This window comes from Gossypium raimondii, chromosome 8, assembly GCF_025698545.1.
Source record: "Gossypium raimondii isolate GPD5lz chromosome 8, ASM2569854v1, whole genome shotgun sequence".
Classification (NCBI taxonomy): Eukaryota; Viridiplantae; Streptophyta; class Magnoliopsida; order Malvales; family Malvaceae; genus Gossypium; species Gossypium raimondii.
Window position 1 is genome coordinate 52,372,650 of NC_068572.1, and position 23,998 is coordinate 52,396,647.

A 23,998-nucleotide genomic window follows, 5' to 3' on the forward strand; every position below is an offset into this window, starting at 1 on the left:
ATTATTAGATGCCACGAATTAAGAATAGTTGGGAAAGCAACTAAATTAAACCCTGGTTTGTGTGCAATTTACTATCACCAAGTAAAGATGTTAACAAACAAGTTGGAATTGTTCAAATAAAAGAATAAAAATTTAAAAAACTATAAAAATTTTAAAAAATATATATCCTAAAAGAAAATGGCAAATCTTCTACTTCATGTTATTCCCTTATGCCCAACTTTTTGTAATTTCCTTTCATGGTTTCGAGCTCACTTTCTTTTACCTTTCTTCTACATAAAAATTGCAAATTTGATGACAAATCAAGTTAAAACATTCATCGTATCTCTCAAAACTTAGTCCTTCACTTATTCTGCAACAAACCCACCATTTTTCATTAATCAAACCTGAAAATGGCAAATCTATTGAACCCTTGAAGTTGTATCCAAGTTTCCCATTTGGGTATTTATTGAATCCCATTAGTTCAAATAGGTTGACTGTCATGGGGATCGAGAAGGGGGGAGTAGAGACTTTTTCTTTGGTGAGAATTTTGTGGGAAAGCTTTATTTCCTCCATCTTTTTTCTATATTTATTCAAATGTTTTGGAATTACATAATATAAGATTAAATTTTTCCATTTTATTTTATTTTGGAACAAAGCTTGATTTGAGAATTAGAATGAAATGTTTTATGATGTTTTTCTTGGTTTAATGGTGTGAAGTTAATGTTCTTTCTTTAGATGGTTTCCTTTCTCTTTTCCGATTTTTATTTTTTATATTTTTATAACTTTTGAATTTTTATTTATTTTAAAAAAGTTAAATTTTTGTCAAAAATAAATTTTAAATAATTTCCTATTTTATCTTTTAGTTTTATCTATTTTTCATTTTCTAAATTGGGACTAAATTGACAATTTTTTAAAACAATGAACGTTAAATTTGTTGAATTTTTAGAACTAAGATAAACCGATAGAATATGTAAATATTGGAGGGTAATTTTATTATTATGCCAATAAAAAACCACATCATACTCCTATTATGGACTTAACAATAGAGTGACAAAATCAAATTTTGAAAATGTTTGTGACTAAATAAAAAATTAATTGGGTGACCAAAAAAACTCTCATAATTGGATGACTATGCATGTAGTTTACCCAAAAATATAATACTAATTATTTTAAGATTTTTTTATTATAACTAGTTACAATGCACAAATTTATTGTTTTAATATTAAAATATATTTAATAATTTACATTATTTTTTGTTACATAAACATTTATTTTTTACAGATTTATTTAAAATTTTCATTTTAAGTTATGTCACATAAGATATTATGTGTCATTTAATAAGTAAATTAAGACTTTAGTAACGAAATGACCTAATTGATATAACCTCGATAATTTAGGGGTGTAATTAGAATTATTTGAAGTTTAGGGACCAATTTAGAATGAGGATCATAGTTTGAGGATGCTTGGTGCAATCAACCCAAGTTTTCTTTTTGAATTTAGCTACTTGTCATTTAATAGTTAAATAAACAGTTTTAATAACGAAAGGACTTTACTGATATAACATTTATAGCTTAGGGATGTAATTAGAACATTTGAAACTTAGGGACTAAATTATGATGAGAGTCATAGTTTGGAGATGCCTGAATTTAATAGATATGCATTTTATATTTAAATAAATAAAACTAGAAATTCTATCACACATGTATGCATGTGAAAACCGAGAACACATGTATACGTTTAAAAATCATATACTATAAATAAAAAACGTACGGTTTGAAACTAATAATAATAACAATACAAATGCAATATGTGTTAAATGAGATATACAATATGATGGGTGAAAACCCTTTTGTAATACTATTAAAATGCACCAAAAATTAAAATGAATCATTGGTTATAGTGGTAAAGTTGAGGCTTTATACATGCTAATGGCATGAGTTTAAATCTCATTATTTGCATTTTTTATCGGTTTCATTTAAAATGTAAAAAGACAAAAGTACCATAGCAAGAATATAACTTATTTCGAATAGTAAGGATAGTTTAGTAATTTTCCCAACCCAATTGATGTCTGATTGACTTGTAACTCCAACTCGATTAGAGGTTTAAATAATAGTATAGATGAAATATGCAATATGTATAGCTAAAAACCTTTGTGCAATACTTGTTAGAGCTAAGGATGTCCAACAATATTTGTTCAGTTACCTGATTAGTTAAAAGATTTGACTAGTCAAGACACAAGACAGCCTAAGCATATTTATATGTTGGCCTTTTTGATGTGGACCTTATTGGATGTTGTTTTAATAAGCAAATACGCTTCTTGGACGTTCTCATTCCAATATTCAGAGTTGAAATTAAAGTAGTTGTATTTACAAAGAGTTTAAGTGTGTTGAAGAGTTTAAGTTTGACTTGAATTATGGTGAGAGTTTTTCTCAATCTCAATAACGTGTTTAATGGCTATTTTTAAGGAGATTTATTCTACTTAACTTAGGACTTTGTTAATAAATATTTGTCAATAGATGTGACTTACAAAAAGTCAAGTTAATCTCAATTTATTTGAGCTTATCCTTGTTGCCCGTGAAGCCTATAAATAGGTTGTTATCCCGCACATTTGAAGGTGCATTTTAGAGTGCTTTTGACTGATTATTTTTTCATTTTCTATTTAGTATTTTTGCACTCTTGTGTTAAGCTTTTATTAGAGAGTTTATATTTGATGTAAGTGAGGTTTTTGGGTGAGTGATTTGTAACAATTGGGGTCGGTGGTGGAGTTCCAATTACTTCTTTGTGTAATGGTAGATTGGGCTTGAACCAATAGGTGATCCGAAAGATTATTGAATAAGAATCATTCATTGAACGACGCTCCGCAAAGTAGGATTATTTTCAAATTGCGTTAACAAACGACTATGTGCAAATCTCTCTTTTCATTTTTGTTTCGTTGACTAATCAATCCTGTAACTGAACACGACATTATTCAATAGTTAGACTAAACTTGTAACAAACCTACTAGTTTTTTTTAATACTATTAAAGTGTACAAAAAAATTGATTATATGCAATATTTATGGGTAAAAAATTGTGCAATACTATTAAAATGTGTATAAAAAACAAAATAAAACATTAATTATACTAATAGGGTTGAGGTTAGAGGTGCTCATGGACCGGGCCGGGTTCGGGCCGGGCCCATAAAAAAATTTCGGCCCGGGTCCTAGGCCCGGGCCCGGGAAAAAATCATAAGCCGGGCCGGCCCGACCACCCCATTTTATTTTAAAATTTTAAAAAATTAAAAAATATTTTAAAATATTTTAAAATTAAAAAATTAAAAAGTATTTTAAAATTAAAAAACTAAAAAAGTATTTTAAAAATATTTTAAAATTTAAAAAATTAAAAAGTATGTAAAAAATATTTTAAAATTAAAAAAATAAATATATTTATTATATCGGGCCGGGCCGGGCCGAGCCCGGGCCGAAAAAGTGGTGCCCGAGGCCCGACCCGTTTTCTAAACGGGCCTCTTTTTTTGCCCAAGCCCATATTTCGGGCCTATATTTTTACCCAAACCCTCCCATATTTCGGGCGGGCCGTCGATGGTATGGGTTCAAATATCATTGTTTGTAAATTTTTATTGATTTTCATTTAAAATCTAAAAATACAAAAGTATCGTTATAAGAAGGAAAATTATTTCAAGTATGTAATGACAAATTAGTAATTTCCTCGACAGAGTCGAGTTAGCGCTCGGTTGACCAATGACACCAACTCAATTAGAGGTATAAATAATAGTTGTTGATACACTGTACAACGAGGAAGACAGGTTGAGATTGTGGTGGTCCAAAAGAGATCGATTCATCTTAACAGGCGAAGAGCTGGAGAAAAACAAGAAAATAGGGAAAAGGTTGTGAGGACTTAGGAAGCTTAGTTGCAAAGAGTAAGTGCTCAGGGAGAAGGATCCCTTTCTCTTTGTTTGGGAGGGTATTTATAAGAGATGTCCTCTTGTCTGCTAGTATGACGTGCCAAGTCGTTATAAAGGAGGTTGTCATCATAGATTACGTGAAGGATGTACACGATGGGATCCATTCTGTTATTCTTTCAGCCAATACGAGATTGTTACGCTTAAGTGGGTCCTAGTAGTCATTGGAAAGAGTATTCACATTTGATTGTTCACATAAAAATGAGTGAGATGAAGGGAGGATATTTCTTGTATCAATGAGCAGCTTCGCAGTAGATAGCTAAAGCGGGAGGTTGGACAATTGAAGATAACTCGAGGGATAGAAGGTAAAAATTGGACCAATGTCGAATTGAAACTTTCTAGAGGTGCTAGGTGTGTAGCTTGGGTGGTGATATAACAATAATATAAATTAAAAATACAAAATGATTATTGGAAGAATATAATTTATTTTATATATATAAGAATAGTAATTTCCCAATGGAATTAGTGTTTTAATTTACAATTTGCACCAACTCTACCTGGGTTTAAATAATAACATAGATTAATCCTTACCTTTCATAGATTATTGTAGTATAGATAAACTAAAGGCGGAAAATTTAGGGATTTAGAAGTGGTCTCGATTTGGGGATAAAATGGCGAAAGCGATCTCGCCATGCATCTTCTGTCAAATTGCTCGAAGTTCCAACTCCACTCCCCTCCTTCATTCTGTTCGTTCCTTGGTTATTTTTTCTCTTTATATGATAATCCTTTTGGCTATCATTTTAATTCCACTTTCGCCTTCTTTTCAACTTGAAATTTTACCTTCTAATTAAACCTGTTCCACCCTTTTCAGGATGATAAGGTCGTTGCATTTAAAGATATCAACCCTTCTGCCTTCAGGTTTCATCAACTGATTGAAATGTAGAATGCTTTGTTCCATGAAAATTGTGTAATTTTAACCCTGAAATTACTGATATTCACTTTATAGGCATTACTTGATAATCCCTGTGGAGCACATTCCGACAGTCAATGATCTTCAAAGAAGAAATGAGGATTACACTTTGGGTAAAGTTCCCTTTTTTTTACTTTTTTTTACTTACCCTTTTCTTCTTTCATTTTATTTTATTTTCCTTAGCTAAGTTTATTTTTTTTCATTATGTTGTTATTCTTTAGTAAGCCATATGATAAATGTGGGGGAAACGCTGTTACGCCGAGATGCACCTCAGTCAAATCAATACAGGTATTGCTTCTTATAATGTAAAGAAGTTTGCTATATGAATCTCCTGTGATGTACTAGCTTGTGGAATTGATCAATGTCGAATATTGCTTATGAGTTTTCATTTCCTGACTTGACTGCCATGTTCTGTTTATAACTGCATTGCAATGTTACTGTAATGGTTTTCTTACTCTCTGCATTAAGACCCGGAATTCAGTTTCCCCTTCAAAGTCATGTAAATGCTTGATAAGGTTTGCAATCTCATTCTTCTTGGAGAAAGGTAGTATATTTTTTAGTTATGTTTTATTGCATGAGCTGGGTGGCAAAGGAGCAGATGTTGCCCTTTGTGAGGAGAATGATGGGGAAGAGTATCAAGGATGTTAGCCTTACGTTGCTCATCCAAATCTATCTAAAATCCATGATAGATAATGCTCCCACTTCAGTTTCAAATCTGCTTGTAAATCATAAATAAAACATTGACTGGAAATACAGTAGTATTATTTACCTAATGTTTAATAATTCTTGAAAGAAGCATGTCCTGGCCTCATAAGTTACCTCAATTCATGTTTTATTTGGGAAAAAGTAAAACATTTCTTTGTCTCTGAATGTGTTAAACTCAAAGAAGGTTTATCATCTGATCCTCTTGCTCCTATGGGTTTTGGCAGATTTGGTTTTCATCAGCCTCCATTTAATAGTGTTGACCATCTCCACCTCCATTGTTTCGCTCTTCCCTTCATACCTAGGTAGGTGTTTGGGAGTTAGTAATTTCTTCTTTCTTTTTTATTAAATTATATATTTATTTTTTGCTGAATTTCCCAAATAAGTTACAAAAGCTTTAAGTGCTCATTCGAATTCTTAAAATATATGACAGATGGAAACAATTAAAATATATGTCTTTGGGACCACTTGGTGGGTTTATTGAGGCTGAGAAGTTGTTGGAGAAGATAAAACCTTTGTCACCAATCCCTCCATAGGTGCAATGAAATCACAGTTGGATTTCTCTCCCATATTGAACTCTAGGTTTTTTTTATATATGTGAAGTTCCTTGAGAAGTCATCATTTTTTATTCAAGATAGAGAATGCCATTAAAAACTTATTCTTCATAAGCTCTATGAATATTTGTTGTTATACTAGAGAAGGGTCATTGTTCTTAATAAGCAGACATAAACTTCTTCACGGGAACATATTCAAAATGCCCACAGATTTTTCAATGTCAATTGTGTATTTCAGATGTACAAGTGTCTTATGAATCTGCAATTTATGATGCTCGAGATTCTTGTAGCATAATCAATTTCCATATTCATAATTTTGTTTCAGGTCACATTGTTTTAGACTAATGATAAATTTGTCTGTACGTGAAATGCTAAGTTTATGGCTAAATTGACTCTTGTCAGCTTCTAAAAAACTTACAGGAGCAAAAGTAGAGTTTTGATACTGGTGAAGATGAACTGATCCTCTGTTAATCATTTTTTCATTTTTAAGCATTGGTCATATATGTAATAACTATAGAAGTTTTGTGAAGCAAAAAAAAAAAAAATTATAGAAGTTTTAATGGTTAGTACTGCAACCTATATGATAAATGGTGGTAACTGTTAAAGAGGGTAACTTATTTCTTTTGGTGATTACCAAAAGTTACTGCTCTTGATAGATTTGGCATCCATTGTGCAATTTGTATGACATGGTTATTTCATTTTGCTATACTAACACACTATTTGTAAAGAATTGTTGTTCTTAAGTTTCAACTTAATCTCTATTATTATCCTTGTTAGTATTGTAGGTTTACTTCAGCTCCACAATCAGGAAATACTTCAAAGAGTTACTTTAGTTCTTTTATGAAATGCTTAATTGTTTTTAGTTATTTCTTTACAAGAATTCAAGGAGAAGCATAACAAATATTAGTATGAATATATGGTAGGGCAGTGAAATGCATGTTACTTAGTGACTGAATCATTTAAGAATTATCCATCATATGCAGTTCTATTTGGTTTGAATTTATTTGCAAGGCCCTCAACAACGGGTTTGACAGTTGCTTAAATTTCTAATAAAAGTCTAATTCGGGTTCTATTTTTGGGTGTGGGGATGATCTTTGTTAGATATTATTAGTTCATGATCAACACCTTCCTTTATTCATATGGTAGATAAATTGCATTACTGGTTGCGTCCTGTGCATGGAATAAGTTGTGTTCTTAACATTAATAACTTTGGAGGCTTATCTGAGGATGCTACAATAGGAAAGTCAGAGTTTTAATGTGATTAATGTGATTAATAACTCTCATCATTTCTTTCTGTCTATGAAAACCACTTTTTTGAACTTTGAGATCAAACAAAATGCAATCTACTCACAGGCATCTTGAGCAACAAGATTGAAGACAGCTTGCAGAGCCTTTAAAGTGCTCTATGTCATGGCTTAATACTGTCTTTACCATATGCTGGAATCCTACTGACCTGGTTGGTGAAATGATGGCAAAAGTGGCCTATTTTTTAACATTCAAGGAAATAAATTCAAGTGAGGAAGTAAGCCTAGTTCGATGAATGGAACGAACCCAGCACAATATTCACACAACTCCCATTGTTTATAGTTTCTTATGGAGTTTGAGGATTGAGGAAGGCACCAACAACTTGCAAAGCAAAGGATTTGGGTGTATGCTTGTGCTGTTTTGAAAGATTTGATTTTAGTTGTGCAGATGAATCCAACTGAACTCTGGTTCCTTTTGCTGTAAGCCTGAAACTGTACCAAAAATAAACTAATAAGAAATCCCATGTCTGCCTTTAAAAGAATACAATAGTGTATGTGTTTTTTCTAGAGTCTATATTTCATTCCATACAGAGGATGATGCTTTGCTTAATCTTTTTTCTTAATTTGTCATTTAGAAAAATGATTTAAGTTATTATCTTCTTCTCTATCAAGCTCAATCGTTCTTGCTTTAAACACCCAAGCCCTCTTTAAATATTCTCTCTCTCTTTTCTTTTCTTTTTTCACTTTGTTTTTAGAAGTTACTTGCTGGGAGATACAAAGGTGAGAGATTTAGGTGGATGGTAGTGGAAGATACATGCACCATCCATGTTTTGCCCTTGATAGGGTAAAAGGACAAAAGATAGTGCCCAACTCCCAAACTTCAGAGCCCAATGCTTAGCTAAGGGCACTCACGAGATTTCCCTCTTTTCTCTTGTTGCAATAATGGGTTACTTGCTTTCTTTCAATACCATAAATCATCACAACAGATATCCTTCCATTTGTTTCCTAGACCATTAATCAAGTTATTAGTGTCCTATGTATGTAGGTCCTTTGATTGCTACAATCCTGTAACATCCCAAATACCATTAGATTTTTCAGATGAAAAAACAGAAACTTTCTTCCCAACATTATTATTTCATAAACTATTGTATAAGGTTTATAATTTAAAGTACTGAATATGAGAAATGAAAATGAAAGTTCATATAATGACTTTTAGCAGATAACAAGTAAATAGCAGTGCTGGCAATATCTATAAAGAAACTGATAAAAAAAAAAAAGACTCATAAAGTAGTCTGTTTTTCTTACTTGCATTGGGTAATTTGATTATGTGCTGCATTTAGAACACTTTATATCAATGTTTTGCTGCTTCTTCCCAAGTTATTCAGGTTTAATGTTGTAATACTAACCAAGGCTGCCTCAAGTAATTGCTAGTCAGCGCATGCAGTAAAACAGAGTGGTTATTAGAACTTTAACATTCAAAGATATTGATTAAATTATCTTTAAACTTTTAACATATTCAATATTTTACATTATAAATTACGACTCTCACTTTGGACCTTGGGTTATTACTTTATTTTGCTAACAAATTACAATTATTTTTCATTCTTGAATTGACAAAAATGCAGTCCCCACTCCCCATAATTTTGAGACAAATGAAGAGATTGGTGGGAACTCAAAATCCTTTGTATTTCATGCAACTTCTTAGTTAATTGATTTTTTTATAATTCAGACCACATTGATTTCATGGGAATCATTTCCAATGGCCTCGAACTGCATCATCTTGAGAAGTAACAAGTGTTGATTTAGAAATAGGTTTAAACTTTTTTCCTTGTTCAAAGTCTCAAACACATGCAATAGTTTAATATAATTTACGGCGAAATGATTTGAACTAATATGAATAAGCTATTACATTTTAACCACAAGCCATTTCCATTAAAAATGAAATTCCCTGCTTTATGAGCTGCAAAAAAACGTTGAGAATTGTCACCCACCAACAAACCAGAACCTTCCCTCTCTCCCTCTCTCTCTCTCTCTCTCTACCACCCCACCCTTTATAAACATCACCTTTCTTTCACTTGCCCCAAAATTCAAATCATCTCTCTTTCTCTCTCTAAACCCTCCCCTGTTTCTTACATGATCCAGCTATAAGCAAAGCAACAAGACTCTGTTTTTGCTCTGGTTTTTTTACAATTCTGAACTTAAGCCATGGCAACTTGTGTTTGTCTGCTATACTTGTTTCTCTTTCCCACATGCTGGCTTACGGTTTCAATGTCAGAAACGCTACTTCTTCCTTTAAATCATGCATTCTCCAAAACCCATTTCACTACCCCACACCACCTCCTCAAAACCACCTCTGCTCGCTCCGCCGCCCGATTCCGCCACCGTCATAAGCAAGTTCCACTTCCTCTTTCCTCCGGTAGCGACTATACTCTTTCCTTCACTCTCGGCTCCCCTCCTTCCCCGACTATTTCCCTTTACCTTGACACAGGCAGCGACGTTGTTTGGCTTCCTTGTTCTCCATTTGAATGCATCCTCTGCGAATCAAAAGCACCACCACTCTCTCCTCCACTTAACCTTTCCGCCTCAGCCACTGCTGTCCCATGCAAATCCTCCGCCTGCTCAGCTGCTCACTCTTCCCTCCCTTCCTCTGACCTTTGCGCCATGGCACGTTGTCCCCTCGACGCCATCGAAACCTCTGACTGCAACTCCTTCCCTTGCCCTCCTTTCTACTATGCCTACGGTGACGGCAGCTTAATCGCCCGTCTCTATAAAGACTCTTTAACTCTCCCAAACTCTCTCTCTATTCAAAACTTTACTTTTGGTTGTGCCCACACCACCTTGGCTGAACCGGTTGGTGTCGCCGGCTTCGGTTTTGGCCGGCTCTCTTTGCCGGCTCAGCTTTCCTCCGTGTCTCCTCAACTTGGCAACAGATTCTCCTACTGTCTAGTTTCTCATTCGTTCGATTCTGACAAAGTTAGGCGACCAAGTCCACTGATTCTTGGTCGGAACGAGGAAAAAGAAAAGCAGTTTGGTAATGAGGTTGTTGAGTTTGTCTACACCGACATGCTTCACAATCCTAAACATCCTTATTTTTATTCTGTTGGGTTGGAGGGAATCTCTGTCGGGAAGAGGAATATTCCGGCGCCGGAGAATTTGAAGAAGGTTGATAGGAGAGGAAGCGGAGGGATGGTAGTGGATTCAGGAACAACTTTCACGATGTTACCGTCGAATTTATATGACTCAGTGGTGAATGAGTTTGATCACCGAGTCGGACGATTTAACGAGCGGGCGAGTGCGGTAGAAGAGACAACGGGGCTAGGTCCGTGTTATTACTATGACCAGGTAGCCAAAGTGCCTGTAATTAGCTTGCATTTCGTGGGGAATGGATCCCGGGTGTTGTTGCCTAGGAGGAATTACTTTTATGAGTTTTTAGACGGTGGTGATGGGATTGGGAAGAAGAGGAACGTGGGGTGTTTGATGTTGATGAACGGTGGTGATGAAGAGGAGTTGAGTGGTGGACCAGGGGCCACTCTAGGGAATTATCAGCAGCAAGGATTCGAAGTGGTTTATGATTTGGAGAAAAGGAAGATTGGATTTGCAAGGAGAAAGTGCTCTTCTTTGTGGGATAGCTTCAAAAATTAAGTTTACTTTTGGGTACCTGTGGTTTATATTATTATATGCACTTCAATTTTTGCTTTATAAACTCTACTACCATCCTGTATATTTAAATGTTGATGAAGCAAATATTGAAGTGCAAGGAAAATAAAATGTAAATGTTTGTGCATATCGGGGACTGAAAATAAAATAATAATACATCCCATTTTACAAAGTGTTTTGGTTGGGTGAGATTGCTGCAAATATGTTAACCCAAAAACCCCCACTTTGGGGGACGCCATAAATACTTGAATAAAGATGGTTTGGTTCCCATTGGTTAAAGGGGGATAGGAAATAGTTTTACCAGTCAGCAGAGTTTTGATGGTTAGATTGGGGGGCTAGGGATGTGGACCAGAGATTGATCCTTATCTACACTGCAGCTTTGTAGCAAAAATCTAACTCGGGATATGTTTGCACTGCTGAGAGATAACCAAGGCCGGCGGTTCTACATACAAAAATCTTCACATTTTGATTTAATTCATGTAGCTGCTACAGTGATTGTAAAAAGTTTGTGATTCTCCTATTCTTTGAACAACATTTATACAAATCGTTGTCTTGTAATTTTATTTACATTTTATAACTCTTTTTCTTGCTCTTTATAAATTGATACTTGGAATGGAGTTGGTGTAGAAGGCACCAATTACTTTCCCTAATTCCCACCTTGTTTGTATTTTGTGGGAGTGGTTCCAGCCTTAGACTTGAATACTTTTGGACCCGAATTTAAGGTGGCAAAAGAAGGAAGGGTACCACAAAGTACCTGCCAAGCTCAGCATGGCGTAACCCTTCAGCCACGAAATGAATAAAGTGGGTTTTGGCAGGAGTCGATATCAGTCGTTCTCTGACAATTCCCCCCCAACCCCCATAATGTGATTTTCTATTGGCGCTGATTTTATCTGACGTACCCTGTCCCATCAACGCAATGCATGCATATGCTTGGACTTGGTCCTTCTTGCTACATGATTCTCCATGTTTTGGAAGTATGAAAGTTAAAGGACAACGATATATTTCTTTTAGATTTAAATTAAGTTCCGTTGAAATATACGTAAAAGTTTTTTAAAAAAATATTTTCAGCTCTTTCCAATATTTTTTCATATAAGATAAAGATAGTCAACCTACAAAATTTCAGTCAACATAAAATTATCCTCTTATACTTAAAAATATTTTATCATTTTTTTCTTTAAGATATTTTCTAAATTGATAAGCCTTTATTCACTATAACACTTCTATACTCGACCTGAACATCGGATCAAAGCACTGGGGTATTACATTCTCTACTACAATCTACACTTATCAAATATTTTTTATTAACTTTCATAACTTCTCAATTTAGTCTATTTTTTCATAAAAGTTCATTATTCACTAATTAATCATATTAAATTATTTTTCTTTCTTGTTACACTTTAATCACATAATTTATCTCAATATCTTATTTCACATATCAAATTTCTGTATTTCACTTTTATTATTTTATCCACATATTTCCTCAAGTTTAACAATTTAGTCCTTATCATCGTAAAAATTCCATATTTTCCACAATTTCACTTTCACAATACTTTATGCATATTTCATCTCATTAAACTTTTATCATAATTTCCTAATTCACATATTAAATTGTTTCACACTTAAACTTTTGTACATTTTTCAATTTAGTCTTTATTGCCATGTAATTAATTTTCACTAATCAAATAATTCATTATAATATCTTATTTCACATAACAATTTTTCATGCATACCACTTCTCTTGTTTCAATTACAAATTTCACAAAATTTACAATTTAATCCTTAACATCATAAAGATTCATTATTTGCTATAATTTCACCTTAGCATCACTTTGTGATCATCTCACTATTTCATTTAAATTCTTTATCATAAATCTCAAATGTATTATTTCCATTATAAATGTATTGTTAATTGAACTAAGGCTAAGGAAAGGGTTAGAAATTTATTAAGTACTTAAGGTCTGGGAATACGCCCTTGGGCGAAACCCTGATTAAGGCAAGCTCGGAGGTCTGGTGGACTCTTTGATAGAGTATACACTACCCCAACAAATAGATAAAAATAGTGAGTCCTATTGTTAAACCCCTAGTTTGATAGAAACGATAAATATATTGTTATCTTATACTATGATTAAACTATTTAGTTGGCCTAATGAGGACTAGTCTGGACTGAACAAAGTTTCTGAAAATGAAAGGACATGCATTTAAGATAAGAGAGAAAACTATTAGTTATGGGTACAGCAGGAAAGTTAGTGGAGGGAAATAAGCTTGACCACTAAGTTTTCTATTCGTGTGCACCTATATAAAGCCAACCTTAGCTTCCTAAACAAATTCTATACTTTCTTTGGCACTTCATACTTCTTTTCAGCAATTCTCTCTTCATTTTCCGAGAAAGCGCTAGAGCCAAGGCCTATTTGAAATATTGAAGTTTATTGTAATCAGCTAACTTCGCCTTTGTGAGACCTAGTAAAAAATGATGAAACCCTAGTTGTTTTTGTGATTATTTATAGGGCCCTAGGGCTTCGTGCTTTAAGGACAAACTAAAGATTAAGGGAAGGAAAGTTCCAAATTCTGGGTTTCTTGATTAAGTGTTCTTGAAAGCTTGTTTAGTTCTTCTAAAAAACATGATTTGATAAGTTAACTATTTATGTTATAGCTCAAGAAAGTCCCCAAAGCTCCCTAGATAAAGGCAAGTCATCTGTTGTTTAGTCTCTACTTCATCTTCTAGTGAGTTCCTTCATACCTCATATGTGTGTTGTACAAGTCTGGTTCAAAGTAAGTTTACCTGTTCGGTGAAAAGTCTTATAACACCCCTAACCTATGACTGTCATTGGAATAGGGTTACAGAGCATTATCAAATAAACGTAACCTAAAATCATTCATTTTTAAACATTTCTATAAACCTAACATAGTCCATTAATATACATGCATACCGTCCCTTATTCGAGCCCTCAAGGTCTTAGAATCACTTTAGAAATGATTCGAGACTAAATCGGGAACATTTGAAACATTGAGAAAAAAGTTAAAAAAATTCAAATTGTAGGAGTCACACGACTGTAACAACCCAATTTTAATTAGTGTCAAAAACAACAGTTCGAGACCACTAAATTCGATAAGTGACCTCGTAAATTTTATTATATAATGTTTATGAGTCGATTGTGAACTTAGGAAGGCTTATGAATTAGTGAATTATGCTTTAGAAATATTTGTTAGATTAATTAGTTTTGAAAACGAGGTACCAAGACCACGATTTTATAAACCGAGCTGTAAATATTTTTATAAATATTTATGAAGTGTCATTAAGGTATTATTAAAGTTCCGTTAGAAAATTTTAATGTTTGGATAGTTAATTAACTAAAAAGGACTAAATTGAAAAAGGTGAAAAACTTGCAAGTTAAAGAAATAGTAATTAAATGGCTTACTTAATGAATAGAGGAGGACTTAAGGAGAAATTATGCCTAAAATAAAGGTATAAGGCGGCATAAGCAGAAAAGAAAACAAAAAAAATCACGTGTTTAAAGGGCAAAATTGTAAATTTTGTGAAATTAACTTAAATAAATTGAATTCTAAACTTTTCTAGGCTATTCTTCTTCAATTTATAAGCCAAAAATGCCATAGGAGAAGTTTTTAAGCTGGTTTTATTTATTTTACTTCATGTAAGTTCAATTCTTGTTTTTTCCTTAAAATTTTTGTGTTTTTAAGACTTTTGCTATAAGGACACTTATTTCATTAGTTTTCGATTTCATGGATAATTTTGAAAGTTACCATTGATAAGTGCTGAATGTTTATGATTAATTCACATGGAATTGAAGCTCTAATTTTGTTACATGATCATTTTCAATAGAAATTGATTTTAGGACTAAATTATGAAAAGATTAAATCTTAGGGTTTTATATTAAATTATATATATCAAAGGCTGTGTAATAGCTTAGAATATTTATATAAAATATTAATTGAGAAAAATTAGCTTATTTGATGGGCTAATTGGTGAGGGACTAAATTGCAAAAACTGTAAAAGTTTGGATAATTGTGAAATTTTAAAAATTGAGGGGTATAAATTGTGAAGTGAATTAGAATTGAAATATATAATGATGAATGAAGAATTTTATATGTTAGATCAAGAGCTCGTAGATCAACGAGAAAAAATGATATTAGCAGAATAGTCCCTAACTACTACAAACTTACAATTTAGCCCAGGTGAGTTCGTATGGTTGAATTTTAATGTTATATGTTAAATAATAAATGGTATTTTGTATTTAATTGTAACATTTTTTGAAAATGAAATTATTATTAAATTTACGAAATTGAATCAAGTGTTCGAAGTGAATGGAACGCAGGATTAAGTACAGTTGTTCAGTGTAAAGGGGAATTGACGGTAAATTTCACAATTAAATTGGAGTTCAGCATTTATTGTGAACTCTCGCGTTTGCTTTTCGTGTTGCTCTCATGAGCTTCAGTTAACTCATATGAGTTTCAGTTTAGCTCTTTTGAGCTTCAGTTTAACCCTAATAAGTTTTAGTTTAGCTCTTCTAAGCTTCAGATTAACCCTTATGGGTTTCCGCTCAACCCCTATGAGCTTCCATTTAACCCTTACGGGTTTCTATTTAGCACTTATGTGCTTCTGTGCAGCCTTTGGGCTTCTGTTTACGATGTACTCAAATCCGTAAGACGTTCTCTAGTTTGATAAGGATTGGTATGTGCTACATGAAGTTAATGTGGAAGAATTTAAGTTATTATTGATATTGAGCTCAAATAAACGAATTCATCAATTGAGTTGTGATTGGCAGGAAATGTTTATGAAATGATTTACCTAAAAGAATTATTGTAGTATGTTTGGTAACATTTATGTTAAAGTCAACGAACTTACTAAGCTTCATTAAGCTTACTTGTGTCGTTTAATGTTCTTTGTAGATTTTGAAGAAGTTCAGAGGATTGGATCAACACGTTGGGTCACACTATCCAGCTACTTGATAGATTTTGTAATACACTTCATGGTTTATATGGCATGTCTATGGCTAGATTGGAAAAGAGCTCAATTTGAAGTATGGTAGTGAATTATATATATGTTTGTATGCATGTGTTTAGTAATATATTTTGGGAAACCAATGAACGAAGTTATTTTGGCAGGTTTAAGTAATTGAGTTTTGTGTTGATATATTATGTTTAAAACTTGATTTTTGATTTGTGTTGATTGTTTTATTGGGGTTATTTGATGTATTAAAATGTTGTGTATAGGTTGATATCAAAAAGGGTGAGAAAAGTGAACTTAAAATTGTCTATTTTCGTCCACACGGGCAGAGACACGAGCGTGTGCCTCAATCATGTGTGACACACGGCCTGACACATGGGCGTGTAGCCTGCCCGTGTGTCCCTTGCACCTTGAATTTCATAATAGAATACTCAAGGTTTTACACTCGGCATAGCACACGGGCGTGTGGCTTGGCCATATGACCCTTGTACCCTTCACACGGCCTATTACATAGGCGTGTGCATGGCTGTGTGTAGGGGTGAGTATTCGATCGAATCGAATCGAATCGAATAAAAATTTTCGAGTTAATCGAGTTTTCGAATCTCATTTTATCATCCTAACTTTATTTGAAGTTTTCTCGAATCGAATCGAGTGAGATGGAATTCGAATCGAATCGAATCGAATATATTTGTTCGAGTTAAATTTTAAAAAATAATTTTGGGTCATTGTAACCATTGTCACCCATCGTAATAAAATTGTCCACCTTAATCAAAATTTTTATTAACTTTCATCACTTCATAATTTATTTATCAATTTTTTATATATTGGTTAGCTTCTTTTCTTGCTTTAGTTGTTTCAATTATCTTCAGATTCTTGTCACTATGTATTTTAGAATTAAAAATATATTAAATGTAAAAATATGATTTTTAATAAAAGTTATTTTAAAATAAAATGTGAAATTGATACCAATATAAAATTTTAACACGAATATTTTATGGCATAATTAATAATTCAATTTTAATATAAATATTCAATATGACTAAATGATTCAATAAGATAAATAATATAAAATGTGAAATTTAATTTAATAATATAAATAGTAGATATAAATAAAATTATTACTATTTATGTTTAGTGATTTTTTGGATAATTTTGATTTTTTATTTGAGAGTAAAGGGTGAGAAGTAAAAGTTTAGGGAAAAATAAAAGTTTTGGGGAATAAAAGTTTGAGGAAAGCAAATAGGGGAGTAAAATTTTGGAGGAAAATATTAAAAAAAATTGGAGGGAAGGGTTTGGGATAGATGGGAGGTGGGATGGGAAGGGAATAAAAGTTTTAGGGGAAATGTGGGAGGGAGTAAAAATTTTGGGGGAAAATAAAAGGTTTTGAGGGTTTTTGGGATTAAAATTTTGAGAAAAAAATAAATGGGAGAGTAAAATTTTGGTGGGAAATGGATTTTGGGTAGATTGGGGGGTTGGGAGGGGAGGGGAGTAAAAGTTTTGGGGGGAAGTGGGAAGGAGTAAAAGTTTTGGGGGGAAAGTAAAAAGGTTTGGGAGTTTGGGGTAAAAATGTAAAATATTATAGTTTGATATTCGAATTATTCGAATTATTCGAGTCGAATCGAGTTTTTTCAATTTTTTCGAGTCGAATCGAGTTTTGCTCACCCCTAGCCGTGTGACCTAAGTCAGAGAGTTACATGGGGAAGGACATGGGTTGAGACACGATTGTGTGCCTCACATCGAATTCCCATACGACCTAAAACATGGACGCGTCGGCCAGCCACACGAGCATGTGTCCCCTGTTTCTAAGAAAATTATTGAGATCCAGGGAAAAATTCGCTCAGTATCCGGCTTTGTCCCGATTCACTTCGAAGGTGTATATTGGACCTCGAGGGCCTATATAAGGGTCAATATCAGTGTTTTATGATTGGTTCCGTATGTGTATATTAAATATTGTGAAACGTTAGTATTTAATCCGTAAATTTTAGTAATACTCTATAACCCTATTCCAGCGACAGATAAGGGTTTGGGGTGTTACAACGGCTGTAACAGCCCGGTTTAGACCCTAGTCGAAACAATAGTTTTGAGTCTACAAATCTGAGGTCAAAAAAATATTTTAATATTATTTTTAATGTTCATGGCATGTGATAAGGTATGGGTGGAAGTTTCGTGTGGTAATTTTATCGTTTGTATGCTCGATTAAAAAAAAACTTAATCGCGAAAAATGCAAAAGCTGTGTGCTAGTAGTTAAAAGTGTTTAATGGCTATAGTTTATTAAACCAAAGGCCTTATGATGATATTCTACCTTTAATAAGGTTAATGGACATCAATGGGTTTGTATTAAATGCTTTTCATGTTAATTTATTAAGGATAAAATAGTAATTGATGTTTTAATGTTTATTAAATTAAAACAAAACATGCATTAGTGACCATTTTGTGTTCATCTTGCTGAAAATACAAAGAAAGAAAAGAAAAGAAAAAGCTAACTAGGTTCCAGCTACAATTTTGCTTGAATAAGGTATGTGTTTTGATCTATTTTTGATGATTTTTATGTTTTTGTGGTTGTTGCTTAATAATCTATCAAGCCCATGCCTCAATTTTAGAATTTGATTATGATTTTGAAATGAGTCATTGATGATTTTGTAAGCTTTATGATGATAGTTGATGAAATATGAGGGATATGTGATAGATAAATATGTTTTGGATTTGGATTTTTGATGAATTTGAGCATTTTGGGTTAAATTATGAAAATGAGAAATTAAGGGGTTAAAATGTGAAATAAATAAAGTATATGGGTTGTTAGGGACTCAATAAATATTCGGCCAAGCATGAGTACAAAGAAATTATGTCTATTTTATGTATTTATGAATTAGGGACTAAAATGTCCAAAGGTGAAAATATGAGTACTAATTTGAAAAAATATGCTTAATTATGTGTTTATGGATTTATGTGAATGAATTGTGAGATTGAGTAAGTGAATTTAAATGTATATAGATTAAGAGAGGAGAAATTCGGATCTAGAGCGAAGCAATAACAAAGTGCTCGATTGATCGACTAATCTAACCGTTCCTACGTCCGAGGTAAGTTCGGATATAATGCATATGGTTTTAAATAATGTTTAAATGAGATGAAATGAATAGAAATGAGATTGTGAAATTTAGTATGTGAAATCTGGATCGAATATATGCGGCACTAAGTGTGCAAATATCAAATAGCTACGGCTACAAAAAATGGCACTAAGTGTGCGAGACTAAAGCAGCGTTGGCTGAATAATAGGCACTAAGTGTGTGATACTAAGCCAAATTATGGTTTAAAGTAAAGGTACTAAGTGTGAGATATTTTATAGCTTTGGCGAATTTCTTGGCACTAAGTGTGCAATGTCCTCGAACGTTAAAAGATGACTAAACAAATTAGTACATTGAACGTTTAAGTGGTAAATGTAATAGATAAGTACGAGATAGTACAGGTATGTATGAAACCTATGTGGTTGATAATATTGTGTATGAGATAGAAGCAAGAGTATGAAAATGAATGAACATGGTTGAATAAGTTGAAATGAGTAGAAATAAATATACTTGTATGTGAGCTAAAAGAAATGGTATGAAATGAGTAATAGTTATGAATGAAATTGAGTAGTGATATGAATTGAACTATGTGTTAGCAAATATGTCATATAGCATTTTAAATGATGAATTAGATGTATTATATTATGAACTCTCTAAGCTCTAAGCTTACTATGTGAAGTTTTCTCTATTTTACAGTGTTATAAAGCTAGCTCGGATCAGGGAATCGTTAGTGACTCAATCACACTATCGGATATCTATTTTTGTACCTTTTTGAAATGTATATACTAAAGTATGGATGTATAGACTAGAGAACTTGGGATTTGTTTTGAGAGGTATAAATCTTGCCATGTGATATGGCATGATATTAAATGTCATTATGGTTTGATTTTGATATATACTTGGTGTTGAGAATTGGTATGTTTTTATATGCATACGGCCTAATAAGAAATAGCCATTTTGAGTAAGTTGGTGTGAGATTTTGTTATGAATTTGGTATACGTTGGTACAGAAAATAAGCATAAATTTGGTTTATGATAATGGGGATTGAATGGCTACGATGTGGTGATGATTGATAAATGTATGTGAAATAATTGTATAATGATGTGTATTGATCGGTAATGTCTTGTGACCCTAATCCGTCAACAAACTTGAGTATGCGGTGTTACATTTAGTTGGTATCAGAGCTACGATTTAGTCAATTCTAGGACTAACGTAGCATATGTGAGTCTAGCTATACATGCCATATAAACAAACTGTGATAGTGTGATGATTCCTGACAGCTAAAATGTGTTTTTCGTATAGTAATGGATCACAATCGAGCTGTAGCTAATGATGTTCAAAGTAATGCGCCTAGTCCCGCTCAAGGGGTCGCGCAGAATGATTCTAGACCAATTAGTAGTAGCCATGAGGGGGAGGCTAAGCAAGCCTTCTTCCAGATGATGAATTAGTGGTTTATGGAGTTTGTTCGAACAAATCTGACTACTCAACAACCTTCACCCCCGCAAATTCCTGTTATACCACAAGTTACTGATCCGATACGTCTGAATAGACCACCTGTTGATAAAATTCAGAAATATGGGGCTGAAGAGTTAAGGGCTACTGTTGACGATAATGCCGAGCGAGCTTAATTCTGGCTAGAAAATACGATAAGAGTATTTGATGAGTTATCTTGTACCCCTGATGAATATCTAAAATCTGCTATTTCACTTCTGAGAGATGCTACGTATCAGTGGTGGAATACATTAATATCAGAGATTCTGAGGGAACGGGTTACCTGGGAGTTATTTCAGACAGAGTTCAGAAAGAAATATATTAGCCAAAGATTTATTGACCAAAAACGGAAAGAGTTCCTTGAGCTGAAACAGGGTTATATGACCGTGACAGAGTATGAACGTGAGTTCATGAGGTTGAGTAAATATGCAAGAGGATGTGTTTAAAGGGAAGCTATCATGTGTAAACGATTTGTTGATGGGTTGAACGAAGACATTAAACTTCTAGTCGGGATTCTTGAATTGACAGAATTTGTTGTGCTGGTTGAAAGAGCTTCTAAAGAAAAGAAGAAAGTTGATTCAGAGGCTAGAGACGAGAGAAAAATATCAAAATGACCGTGTCTTAGGCCGTGTGAACAAGTAATTGGCCAAAATCAAGTCATTTCTTTACCCATTCAAACATGTACCTACAAGCCATGTGATTATATAAGCAAGACCTTAAAACATGCCTAAAACATACATAAAATGACCAAATCCCTATATCAATAATTCATACAACCAATATGCCAATAAAGCACCTCAAATACAATCCATCAAACCTATCTGAACATATGCATACTTGGCCATTCATCAACCTTACACGTTTAACTTATTTCAACTCAAAACATACCTTAATTCACCAAATTGAAAATACACCATTACATACCAAATTGGTCATTCAAAACATGCATCATCTTGGCCATAATAACACCAACCATCAAGGCACCAAAATATCATAGGTACATCAACTATAATAACATTTATACATGCAAAAAAAAAACTAGATCATTAAATACAAGTCCACCTATACATGCCATTATAACCTTGACCAAAATATCAAAATTTACCGATATAATCGTTGGATAGTGTGATAGATCTCCGACGAGCTTCCAAATCAATCGAGCTTCTGATAATCTATAAAACATAAGAAAGAAAACTACGTAAGCATATAATTCTTAGCAAGTTTATAAATCATGAACATAACTTACCATTTCAATACAAAACCTTATAAATTAAACATGAATCAATTCAACATAAGCTCGGCACAAGCCTAAGCATCACCAACAACAGAAGTTAGTGTTTTAATACATAACGTAACAAAATCATTACATGGTAAGATAGATTTCATGAACATTGTACAATTGAATTCATACTTTCTATAACTATAGTTATACATACTTTGATTATTATAAATTCATACATTTCCATAAGTTCATAACATAGTCATAGGAACACTTATTGTTCCTTCCTTTTTCATGCCAGTTCAACCATTTAGAATAATATCGGATACGCGAGAAACTCACACGAAGTGTGCTAAACATATGCTCGAAACCATTCATTTTCCTTTTCCTTTACATCATTGCTCATTCGAACCATAAATGGGTCTGCTCACACAAGTTGACGGTTGGAATGTAGCTACACGATGCCACTCACACAAGCTGATGAGTATCCATAACAAGTGTCAGAACTCAGCCACCGGTAGGACATTCAGGACTAGCACCCGAAACATGGTAACCTTAATGACATGTCATTTGTATCCTATATATTCTTAAAGTTCAAACGGGGCTCGATAATCGTCTTACGTCGTTGGATCTCCATCGTTTCATGACATGATAAATAAAACAATAGCATGCATATATCAAATAACATTAAAACGTCATTTAAATATACCAACCGACCTCGATTTTAAGGATGTTGAAATAAGATCAATAATTTGAGGCTTTAGCTTTTCCTTGATCTAGATCCGTACAAGGTTTATCTTGACCTAAATAAGTAAATTCAATCCATTTAATATTCATACTATTCAATTCAGTCTAAAATTCATACATTTGTAAAATTACATATTTGCCCCTAATGTTTTAACCTCTTTACAATTTAGTCCTTAATCTCGTAAATTGACATTTATGCAAGTTCATCCACATTTCATGCTAAATGATAATTTCATCAAAAATCACTTTACAAAACTTGTTTATTTCACAAAGACTCATAATATTTCATGGAAAAACCCTGATCCTAAAACAATTTTGCAAATTATTCCCTAGGCTAGATAAATTAAGCTACAACAACTTCAAAAACATAAAAATCATTAAAAATGAGACAAATTTCACTTGCATGCAAGCTATAAAGTTGGTCAAACACTTTGAACCCTAAAATGGTGTTCTTTGTAACACCTTTATACCCTGTCCGACTATATGGACTTGGTATAAGACTATTACATATGGTGTTAAAGCAGTTTTGGCTAGACATTGTATTATTCGATCATTCATATATATCGTATTAACTTATTTAATCCAAAAATTATCAATATAAACATCCAGGGTTATTAATGGATTTTCGTTTGCGTTTGGAAATGATTTAAAAATTGTTTTTACTCAAAACATGGGCAAAATATTTATACTTAAATAAAAGGTATCGATATTTTATGAAAAGTGTCTATACCAATGCACAAAATCGATACCAAAATGGCATTCTGCAACACCAAAAATTCAAGTTTTGATGGAGGTACTGAAACTTTAGGCTTATGTATCGATACTTAGGCTTATATCGATACCTACCTCAAAAACGATACCAAAATTGCTCTCTGTTTCTCAAAAAAATTGATTTTTGGGTCAAGGTATCGATACCTTTTCCTCAATTATCAATACGTTGGGTTATGATGACATAAAAACAGTTGGAAATTTTGCTAAAAAGCCCCCTACCTAATTCAAAACATGCAAACACTTCCAAACCAATTGAATTACCCTCAAACTCATTAAAATTCACCACAAAATCTATATAATAACAGCATATATGCATGCATATGTTAAGTTATTATAAACTCATTTATAAAGCTAACAAAATATGCCATTAGATCACCAAAATAACAAGGTTTCCAAAGTTTGCATTTTAGTCCATCTAACATTCACCGATACTAAGAACCTATGTACATGTCATACTAACCCCAAAATTCATACATACAACCTTGCCTCTTAGAATGGTGATGATATGGGATACACGCAACCTCAATATTAGCCCAACGGGATCTATTTCACCTATGCGTTAGAGAACTAACGTGGTAAGTCAATGAAAACTTAATAAGCACTTCAAGATTTTTAAAATTTACTATTAATAATAATATAAAATAAAACTATATTCATTTTATAGACATAAAATTCACATCAAATTAGTCCCTAAAATTTAATATATTTTTCTTAAAAATCACACTTACCATTACTTATCGTAA

The 23,998-nt window shown here is 33.0% G+C and overlaps 2 protein-coding genes across 5 annotated transcripts; both read left to right on the forward strand.

Moving 5' to 3' along the window:
• Positions 1 to 4,375: 4,375 nt before the first annotated feature.
• On the forward strand, positions 4,376 to 7,955 carry LOC105792078 (bifunctional adenosine 5'-phosphosulfate phosphorylase/adenylylsulfatase HINT4). 4 transcript variants are annotated; one of them, XM_052634189.1, is made up of 7 exons: positions 4,391 to 4,633; positions 4,747 to 4,793; positions 4,882 to 4,958; positions 5,067 to 5,133; positions 5,775 to 5,852; positions 5,981 to 6,083; positions 7,455 to 7,955. In XM_052634189.1, the coding sequence occupies exons 1-6, from the start codon at positions 4,547 to 4,549 to the stop codon at positions 6,081 to 6,083; spliced, it is 459 nt and encodes a 152-aa protein (XP_052490149.1). In that variant the 5' UTR covers positions 4,391 to 4,546; the 3' UTR covers positions 7,455 to 7,955. The 4 variants fall into 4 exon arrangements, with proteins under 4 accessions (XP_052490150.1, XP_052490149.1, XP_012475927.1 ...); XM_052634190.1 differs by lacking the exon at positions 5,981 to 6,083 and having other exon boundaries at positions 4,376 to 4,633; XM_012620473.2 differs by lacking the exon at positions 7,455 to 7,955 and having other exon boundaries at positions 4,399 to 4,633; positions 5,981 to 6,425.
• Positions 7,956 to 9,348: 1,393 nt separating this feature from the next.
• Positions 9,349 to 11,174, forward strand: LOC105792076 (probable aspartyl protease At4g16563). Its single transcript, XM_012620472.2, has one exon. It carries the CDS (start codon positions 9,551 to 9,553, stop codon positions 10,985 to 10,987), a length of 1,437 nt encoding a protein of 478 aa, XP_012475926.1. The 5' UTR covers positions 9,349 to 9,550; the 3' UTR covers positions 10,988 to 11,174.
• The last annotated feature ends 12,824 nt before the right edge of the window (positions 11,175 to 23,998 follow it).

Bases quoted from the DNA above. Each gene is read 5' to 3' on its own strand.
- LOC105792078 (XM_052634189.1), top strand. From the start codon at position 4,547: ATGGCGAAAGCGATCTCGCCATGCATCTTCTGTCAAATTGCTCGAAGT. The intron at 5,134-5,774 runs GTATTGCTTCTT...GGGTTTTGGCAG, and splicing joins CCTCAGTCAAATCAATACAG to ATTTGGTTTTCATCAGCCTC. The intron at 5,853-5,980 runs GTAGGTGTTTGG...AATATATGACAG, and splicing joins GCTCTTCCCTTCATACCTAG to ATGGAAACAATTAAAATATA.
- LOC105792076 (XM_012620472.2), top strand. From the start codon at position 9,551: ATGGCAACTTGTGTTTGTCTGCTATACTTGTTTCTCTTTCCCACATGC.